We start from the raw sequence: 10,224 nt of genomic DNA on the forward strand, positions 1-10,224 counted from the left end.
TCTTTCTCTTAAGGTCACTTCAAGTATTACTCTTTGGGGGTAAATATTACACTTTCTCTGAAGATCACTTCAAAAATACAAATATCTCATGGGGCCAATTAACTCACTGGAACATCTTATATGAGTGAGCTAATATATTGACAATGTATTGTGAACTGTCACATGCTATAAGAACATAAGAAATAATTGTTAGTGGGTCTGTCAGCAACTAGGTGACAGTGAGACCAGGTAGCTCCAGAGCACTGGGAAGCTTGAAATGCAGGTGGGAGGGTTGCTGGGTGAAGGCTTTCGAACCTTCTGAGGCTCCTCATTGCCTACTGCACCTGGTCAGGCATCTCAGCCTTGTCTGCAGAGCTTTCCAAGTCCTGACACTGCCCTGTCTTTACAGCCTCACGGTCTCTTCTTCTACCATGTTCCAGCCAAACTGGATTTCTTGTCTCCATGTTTTTTTTTTCTTTTTTCTTTTTTTTTTGTATTTTTATTAGAGGCAGGGTTTCACCATGTTGGCCAGGATGGTCTCAATCTCCTGACCTCAGGTGATCCACCTGCCTCAGCTTCCCAAAGTGCTGGGATTACAGGCGTGAGCCACCATGCCCGGCCGTCTCCATGTTTTTCTACCTCCCAGCCTTGGCTCACATGGTTTCCTCTCCCTAGAACGCCTTTTCTCCTCCATTTTCATATATGCTCATCTTACCACGCACCCCCACCCCCCTCCCTGGCCCCGCCCCTGGCCAGTGTAAACACCTTTGTCATGTAGCTGCCTTGATCCACTCCAAATCTGAATGCCCCTGGTGCTCTGCACCTATCTCGGGGCTTTTACCAATTGTCTTCTTTGGATTCTGAGCCTACTAGGTGGTGAGGTTCCTGAAGGCAAGATCGAAGTCTGAGTCATCCCTGTCTCCTCTACAGAGGGGAGCAGAATGCCTGGTGCACAACTGGCTCAATATATGTTGAGTGACTGACAGTAAAAAACATCCCATTTGCAAGTTCCATCTCTTTTCTTCTCTCCATTCAATACCCAGAAAGCGCTTGATTATATCTCGTCCTTAAACCAGCAACTTTGGGCTCAGCGTCTAAGACAGCTTCATGGTAACATGAGTAGGCCTATTACTGCTAGCTCAAGTAAAAGGGATTAAGAGGATACAGAGGTATCCCCTGGAATCCCAGGGCAGGAAGTAAGGCTTGATCTCATGAAGAGCTGGAACTAGGCCTGAGAAGGCATCTGTTACCCTGGTGGCTTCTTATTCCATGTCCTGCTCTCCCTCACATCCCTTCTCTGGGTACAGGCTCTATCATGGGCCTCTCTTGGCAGGCTGGCTTCATTTGTTCCCTTATGAGCACACACAACTCCAAGCCACTAACCCAATCCTGCAGTCCACAGGGGAATCAGTGACAGGTTTCCAGTCTTAAAAGAGAGAGAATCGGGCTGGGCGCGGTGGCTCACACCTATAATCTTTGCACTTTGGGAGGCCGAGGCAGGCAGATCGCTTGAGGTCAGGAGTTCAAGACCATCCTGGCCAACATGGTGAAACCCCATCTCTACTAAAAATACAAAAATTAGCCGAGTGTGGTGGTGCATGCCTGTAATCCCAGCTACTTGGGAGGCTGAGGCAAGAGAATCACTTGAACTCTGGAGGCGGAGGTTGCAGTGAGCAGAAGTCGCACCACTGTACTCCAGCCTGGGTGACAGAGGAGACTTACCTCAAAAAAAAAAAAAAAAAAGGGAGAGAGAGAGAGAAAGAATCAGTTCAACCCAGCTCCTTGCAGGGATCCAGCTTTCATCCAACTGGCTATGGCTGGCTGACTTGACTCCAACACGGAAGAGGAAGCTACCTGCTCAGCTGGGGCTATTAGGAGTGACAGTCTTCAGAGAAGAGGGAGCTGAACAGGCAGACACTCCCATATTTATGGGTTTAAATGACTTGTCATCTCCTCTGGGAAGCATTCTCTACCTGATGGGGGTAGAAGGGAGAGGGCAGGAATGATTTCAGACTAAAATCTTCTCAATCCTCATTCTCAGTTCAAACCTCAGGCCTCACCAGTGTATCTGATGTCTTCGTTGGGGGTTCTCAACCCTGGTTGTATATTAGAATAATTTGGGGAAGTTAAAAAAAAATGACCATGCCCCACCCTCAACCAATGAAGTCAGAATATCTGGGGTGGGTCCTTGGGCATCAATAGTTTAAAAAGCCTCCAGGTGATTTTAATGTGCAGCACAATTGAGAATCACTCAACATCCTTTGGGGGTTGCCAATATCATGACATTTGTTACAGACAACATATTTACTCCATGAACACACAGCCCAGGGCTCTTGCTCAAGGGATGGACCAGCATGTTGCTATAGGTTAGCTGGGTGCCTAATCTGAGGACACTCTGAATCAATGGCTTTTAATTTTATCTCTTCTTCTTCTTATGTTTTTGAGACCGAGTCTCACTCTGTCATTCAGGCTGCAGTGCAATGGCGTGATCTCAGCTCACTGCCTCTGTCTCCCGGGTTCAAGTGATTCTCCTGCCTCAGCCTCCTGAGTAGCTGGGATTACAGGCACGTACCACCACGCCCAGCTAATTTTTTTTTTTTTTGTATTTTTAGTAGAGACAGGGTTTCACTATGTTGGTCAGGCTGTTCTCAAACTCCTGACCTCATGATCTGCCCAACTTGGCCTCCCAAAGTGCTGAGATTACAGGCGTGAGCCACCGCACCCGGCCCAGCTCTTAAATTTTTTATGGGGGTATGGGATCTCACTATATTGCCCAGGCTAGCCTGGAACTCCTGGGCTCTAGCAATCCTACTGCCTCAGCTGCCTGAGTAGTTGAAACATCGGTATCTATATCTGAGACCACACCCAGCTATCAATGGCTTTTAGGGTATGTGGAGATAGTCAGTTGTTCCCAAACAGTGGTCTAAAGCTGGATGTTTTAGGAACAGCTGTGAGTATATTAAAATACAGATGCCTGGCTTCCAATCCTAGAGATTCTAATTCAGTTGGTCCAAGTGAGGTCAGAAAATCTGTATTTCTTTTTTTCTTTGAGATGGAGTCTTGCTCTGTCACCCAGACTGGAGTGCAGTGGCGCAATCTCGGCTCACTGCAACTTCTGCCTCCTGGGTTCAAGCAATTCTGCCTCAGCCTCCTGAGTAGCCAGGATTACAGGTGCCTGCCACTGTGCCCAGCTAATTTTTGTATTTTTAGTAGAGACAGAGTTTTAACATGTTGGCCAGGCTGGTCTCAAACTCCTGACCTCGTGATCCCCTGCATCGGCCTCCGAAAGTGTTGGATTACAGGCATCAGCCACCGTGCCTGGCCTAAAAATCTGAATTTCTAATAAGCTCCTCAGGCTACCAGGTTTGGGAGCCAGACATCTCATTCGGACCTTTACCTGGTATTGGTAAAGCAGGATAGCTTGGTGGACCATCCGTATTCAAATCCCAACTTCATTACTTACAAACTACGTGGACCACAGGTGAGTTACTTAGTTCCTTTTACTCTAGTTTCTCCATCTGTAAGATGAGCATAATTCTATGCATATCATGAATTAATTGATTCATAAAACACAGTAAGTGCTCGCTATTATTATTAAACTACTTCGCATGGTGCCTGGCACATAAAACCCCTCAATAAATAGGCATTATCATCCTTATTTTATAGATACAAGGTAATAAAACAATTTAGGAGTTTTAGTAGACTCAGCAATGCATTGTGACGACCAAAGGATGTCATGCCATATTAAACAACATTAATGGAAGTATCGTATCTAAGACAAGGGAGGTGATAGTCCTGTTCCACTCCATGCAGTGTTCTGTGTTCAGTTTTGGATGCCCTCCTCCTGGGATATAAGCTAATTAAAATGAGTTTACCAGGATAGGGAGGAGGCGCTAGGCCATAGCATGTAGAAATGATATAAGGACCTGGGAATCTTTAACCCAGGAAAGACAGCTGTCTCATGGAAGACTGATGTTTTATAAGGCATCAAAGAGAAAACCTATACACGGGGGTAGAACTTTGATATAAATATGGACTTCAGAGGAATCAGAGGTGCCAAAGATGACAGAAGCTGCTTCAGGTGGTGAGTTTTACACCCCTGGAAATGATCAAATAAAAACTGGACAGCCACTAGGTAGGAGTGTGGTCATGGGAATTCTGCTGAATTATCACACTAGTTTTCTCCTCATGCTTAAGTTTTCAGATACATTCTGAGAAGCACACCAACAAAGAAAATGGGGGAGGATCAGAAGGAAAACAATCAGAGCAGCTACCACACATTAATCTGTTGGTTTTGGATTGCAGGAAGATGTGGCTGAGGCTGAGAGCACAGGTGAAATGACAGGCGAAGAGGGCGAAACTGCTGGTGAAGGTGAAACTGAAGAGAAAAGCGGAGGTGAAACTCAACCAGAAGGTGAAGGTGAAACTGGAACACAAGGAAAAGGAGAAGAACGTGAAAAAGAAAATGAAGCAGAAGGAAAAGGAGACAATGAAGGTGAAGGTGAGGGTGAAATCCACGCAGAAGATGGTGAAATGGAAGGTATTGAAGGTGAAACTGAAAGCCAGGAACTCAGTGCTGAAAATCATGGTGAAGCCAAAAGTGATGAGAAAGGTGTAGAAGATGGAGGGGGAAGTGATGGAGGGGATAACGAAGAGGAGGAAGAGGAGGAGGAGGAGGAAGAGGAGGAGGAGGAAGAGGAAGAGGAAGAAGAGGAAGAGGAGGAGGAGGGAAATGAAGAGCCTCTGTCCCTGCACTGGCCTGAAACCAGGCAGAAGCAGGCCATTTACCTCTTTCTCCTGCCCATCGTGTTCCCACTGTGGCTGACGGTCCCCGACGTCCGAAGGCAGGTGAGTGTGCCCCTCTGTATCTCAGACTCTTTATCCCCAGCAAGGCTGCGGGGTCTCTAGGCAGGGCTCACACTCAAGAGGAGGAAGAGGCCAGGGACAACCAGCTTAGCAGGGCTCCACCATTGAGATCTGGGAAGGGACTGAAGCCTTGGAAGGGGACGATGTGCTTAGGGGACATACCACTGGGACTGGGAGACCCTGGACCTCAAATGTGCTTTATTTCCACCAGTATAAGCAGTATACACTAGTCCCTCTTTGACTCCTATCTCAGCTTCTTGATTTTAATTTGAGAATGATGCCACTAAACCTCCTCCATATTTCACAGGAGTATTCCCAAAACCCAGGGAAATCACTGGTATTTATACCCAACATTCTTATTTGCAAGGGGAGGTCTGACAAGAAAGGAATGGTACAAGGAGGTTGCAAAAGCCAAACCAGATACCTAGATTGACCTGGTTCTAGGGCAAGCAAACAGCTTTCTTCCATCTGGTGACTGCTGTCTACCCTACCGGCTGCACTCCTCTACAGTTGTACCCCCCACCCCCATCCTTTTCCATCCATCTCAAGGTCCTCGGCCTGGAGAGAGAGCCCTCAGGTCAAATGTCTCCAGTTCCTCTCCATCACTCTTCCATTAGACCTTGTCACTGATTCTTGGGCTTGCTCAGAAGGGTCAAAGACGTTTAGCCTCTACAACTTACTTCTCATCCTTTTCAAACTTTCAAACAGGAGTCTAGGAAGTTTTTTGTTTTCACCTTCCTGGGATCTATCGTGTGGATAGCCATGTTCTCATACCTCATGGTGTGGTGGGCTCACCAGGTGAGTGAACAGCAGGAACGAAATCCTCTACCAGCAGGTCCCAAGGACACTTTCCTTCAGGATCAATTTCTGGTACTCAGGGAATCTCGAGGATCAAGTGAATTCGTGCTGTTTCTATGTTGCTTGTAAAGGCTTAAAGGTAGACTTTTTATTCCAGTGAATGCAGTGCTTTTCAAGTGTGGCTTTTCTGTCATATCCTGTAGCATGGCATAGAAGGCCTTGGAATCCTGCCTGATTCCAGCTGACCATGGCTTATTAGCCTTATTTCCTGCTTTCTCCGCCATGTACCCATCCCTCTCACCTGGTGAAATCCTATGCACTCTGAGAGCCAGCTGTTTCGCCTGCTCTCTGGCATTCAATTAGTCTTCCTCTGAGTACCCATAGTGTTTCTGTTCTGCCTGGAATACTGCACTGTAATAATTGTTTACTAGCTTTCCTCTCTAAAAGGCTAAGGTTAGGGTCTATGTCATCCTGCTCATACTTCCACCTCCAGCCTCTTAGTTCCTGGCACACAGCAAGTGTCCACATTCCTGGAAATAGAAATGCTGACACAAACAGCTCTTTGGAAGGGCAGTTCTTGTGGGATAGTAGGGGTGTTAAGAGTTGGAATGACAGCGAGCAGCAGATCTGGTGTAGGTAACTTTTAGTCCAATTGTGAAAAGAAGAGCAACATGGTCCCTGCAGCCAGGAGCAGGAGTCTTGCTTGCTCTTCCTCTCTGTGGCCATCTCAGTTGTAGGTCCGCCTATCACCCTTCCTCACTCAGGCTGAGGGGGTGTAGCTGAGCTCCTTAGAAGGCATTCTGTTTGCAGGAAGTAGGATGTAGATAGTGGTTGGATGTGCCTCAGGTTTTTCACCTACTGTTGCCATGGTTTCTCATTACTGTTGCTGTTTACCAGGTTGGTGAAACAATAGGCATTTCTGAAGAGATTATGGGCCTGACAATCCTCGCAGCAGGCACATCAATTCCTGACCTCATCACCAGTGTGATTGTCGCTCGAAAAGGCCTGGGAGACATGGCTGTGTCAAGCTCTGTGGGCAGTAACATATTTGATATTACTGTGGGGTGAGTGGCAATGTGACTTCCTAAGGGGTGTTACATATGACTGAAACACTGCACTGGCTCTGTTCACTGGTTTTCTGCTTTATTCATTATACATAGAATAAAAGGGCATTTATATTGTTAGTTTCTACAGAGCAACAAAATATCTTCCCTTCATTCATCATAGCCAGATGGGAAAATAGAACTAAAATGCTGCCTGAAATGTAACTGACTGGAATTTACAGATAAATTGAAAACCAAAGTCCATTTCATTCTATTACCAAATACCATCAAATGCTCTGCTCACTGACTTTCAAGGCAGTGGAGGTGGGACTGGAAGGAGCAATGACTCAACTTCACTTCTTGGTACTACTCTTGCTCCTTTGTACGTGAACTCCTGCTAGCTCAGAGGCTCTAAACAGCATTTTGTATAACGTGCAAATGCCTTACCCTCCTGTACCCATCCTCTTACCCCATTCTCCCTACCTTGTCAGAAAGAGGGGCTATTTTCATTTCCCCAATCATGTTCTGAATTTAGGTGGTAGATTTGTTTCCTTAAATTTGAATCTGTGTATGTGTATTTGGGGTGAGGGGCAGGTAAAAAGGCAGCCCTCATCACTAAAGAATTAAAAGAAATGTAGGCCTTATAAAAATGTAGAGATTTAAGAGTACATATCACACTGGGGCTGGGTGTGGTGATGTGTGCCTGTAATTCCAGCATTTAAAAAAAAAAAAAAAGGAACACATCAACCAATCTGAGTCATATAGAAGTCACGAAGTATACAGAAAATAAAAAAAAAGCTCAGACTCAGAATACTTCAGTTTTAACCTAAGCTCTTCTAGTTATTAGCTGCGAGTCCTTGGGCAAGTAATTTAATTTCCCTGAAACTTAGTTTCCTTGTCTGTGAAATGGGGCTAATAATTTCTGTTCACTTCATGGATTTTTTTCTTGGTGGAAGAATACATACTTTGTAAACTGTAAAATACTATTTAAGTGTATGGGATTATTATAAACATTAAGGATATTCACATTGTTTCTTCAATCTTGCAGCTTGCCCGTTCCTTGGTTGCTTTTCTGTCTTATTAATGGATTACAGCCAGTTCCAGTCAGCAGCAATGGCTTGTTTTGTGCAATTGTTTTGCTTTTTCTCATGCTTCTGTTTGTGATCTCTTCAATTGCGTCATGTAAATGGAGAATGAACAAGATCCTGGGCTTCACAATGTTCCTCCTTTACTTTGTGTTCCTGATAATCAGTGTGATGTTAGAAGATCGAATCATATCCTGTCCTGTATCTGTCTAAGTCACTCTTGCTCACAATGGACATGGATCAGAAGACCACGCAGAAGTTATTGTATCTCTTGTGACACTAATGAAAGAATGTATATGATCCTGGAAAGTGAACTGAGTGACCTAGGACCTCTGATGTGAATGTGATCTGAGACTAAGGTTTGTCCTTGGAAACATGTGCAGCTCATTGTGGATTAAGAACCTCACCTCTGGAGGGGTGGAGTTTCTACCCCTGACTCATGCAGACATTTATTACATGGAGGCAATAGAAGGACCCCTGGAGCCAGAGGGTTTTCTAAATGAGAGATAATTGGGGGCAAAGGTTGGGATAGGCGCAGCGGCTATAAGACAAGCTCCTATGCTCACTGTTCCCTGATCATTCCTGAAGGGCTGCTGGCCCAAAAGATGCAGCTGTGGTCTACATCTCAGCCTTCCCAACCTCTGCCCCAAACACATGCTGCAATTTTGTTGCCTCCTTTTCTGTTCAAAATGTGAGGTTCTATCAGGTTTGTAATCACTGTAGGTTCAGTTATCAGTGAGTTTAAGGATCCAAGGCTACAGAAAAAAAAGAAGTATAACAGGAATCAATGATCATCCCACGTTTTGTAGCCCACTGCATCTGGATATATACCAGTATTTTCTTGCTTTTTTTTTGAGACACAGTTTCGCTCTTGTTGCCCAGGCTGGAGTGCAATGGTGTGATCTCGGCTCACCGCAACCTTCACCTCCCGGGTTCAAGCGATTCTCCTGCCTCAGCCTGACTTCGTGATCTTCTTGCCTCGGCCTCCCAAAGTGCTGGGATTACAGGCGTGAGCCACCGCGCCTGGCCTATACCAGTATTTTCTAGCTTAAAAGGAGGACTACCTTTAACTCTTATTGTTGCATTTCTGAAAAGTGAAATTTAAAAAGCAGCCTGAAAAATAAAAATTTGTAATTTGCCCTTGAACTGGAAGGAGTGGAGATTAGGGAAGTAAAACTACTCTAGAGGCCATTTAAAAGTATGTATTTATTAGAACATCCAAATTCATGTAGTCTCCATCAGTGGTCACCTTGAGGGATTAGACATTCTAATGCAATGTCCTGGCTCCACCCTTGGCCAGCTGTCCTGGTTTCACCCTCCAGCATGTTCTCACCCAACAATGACAGCTGAGTGGAGTGGGAAGGGAAGTCATTCTAAAGAGTCCAAAGTCAGTAGTGCCACATCTGGTTTATAAAGTAAGAGATCCAGTGGGGCAATACTATTTTTGTATGTCAACCTAGATAGGATTATAAAGCAAGACTGATTTCTTCTGTGGTTTATGAATGGACCTTAAGGTAGTTACAAACAGGAAATTCCAAGAAAGCATAACACAATGACAACATGGTGAAAAAAGTGCAGTACTACTTCCAAGGTAGCTAGTGTAAAGGACACTTGAGTTTTTAAAAATGTGGTTAAATATTTTATGTGGAATTTGATGAGTTTGTATGTTAAATATCACTGCTTGCTGCTTTTACTAGAACCAAGTTAAGGGACACATTAGAAACAGAACAGTTTAATATCACTGACTTCAGAGCAAAATGAGCTCGGGTGACTGCATATTATGATGGTAAATATGGCTTTAATTACAAACATGAGGAATGATTCACTGAAGATGAGAAGATGAAAAGGATGGATGTGATGTGAAAAACCCAAACATTTTGGCACTGAACGATGGCTAAGGTGTTCCAAATATTCCATCTTTTAAGATGAACTGCTTAATTAATTGCCTCGCTACCCCAGGATTCCCATTCTTTGGAAATAATTTTTATTAAATTTCAATAAACTGTGAATCCCAATGGTATTTTACTTTACAACATGGATGGGCTCATCCTTATCTTTAGGTCATTTGGTCAGAATCCTCCTGAGAAGACTGATGAAGAGTATGGAATCATGTTCCAATTCTATATTCTTAATTATCCTTATTCCTGATGCTACTGCATTGCTGGGTTTCCATAGCCATGGCCTAAGAACAGGAGGAGAAGGCAATGCCTGTGGGAGGGAGGTCCCTATACCAAAATTCTGGACGCTGACCTGGTGTCTACAGCCCATTCCAGTTAGCCTCGGGGATGCCACCTCCTCATCCACAGCCTGGGATCTGATGCTCTTCCTCAGACTGAGTAAGGAGTGATGGACCGTAAAATGCTGTGTAATGATAAATGGCTGAAATATCCATTTAATGATAAAAACCAACTCTAATAATCTGGCATCCTTTTCCCAATTTGCTGAATTTCTGG

General features: G+C 44.6%; 1 protein-coding gene across 2 annotated transcripts in view; it reads left to right on the forward strand.

The window, feature by feature from the left end:
• Positions 1 to 9,801, forward strand: part of SLC24A1 (solute carrier family 24 member 1) — a 44,398-nt gene extending 34,597 nt beyond the window's left edge. Inside the window, exons 8-11 of one of the 2 annotated variants that reach the window (XM_015142512.3) lie at positions 4,285 to 4,827; positions 5,554 to 5,643; positions 6,541 to 6,707; positions 7,735 to 9,801. In XM_015142512.3, the coding sequence (XP_014997998.3) occupies positions 4,285 to 4,827; positions 5,554 to 5,643; positions 6,541 to 6,707; positions 7,735 to 7,984 (1,050 nt within the window). In that variant the 3' untranslated portion in view covers positions 7,985 to 9,801. The remainder of the gene's footprint in view (positions 1 to 4,284; positions 4,828 to 5,553; positions 5,644 to 6,540; positions 6,708 to 7,734) is intronic. The other variant, XM_015142513.3, reaches the window with a different exon arrangement.
• The last annotated feature ends 423 nt before the right edge of the window (positions 9,802 to 10,224 follow it).

Source organism: Macaca mulatta, chromosome 7 (genome assembly GCF_049350105.2).
Source record: "Macaca mulatta isolate MMU2019108-1 chromosome 7, T2T-MMU8v2.0, whole genome shotgun sequence".
Lineage (NCBI taxonomy): Eukaryota > Metazoa > Chordata > Mammalia > Primates > Cercopithecidae > Macaca > Macaca mulatta.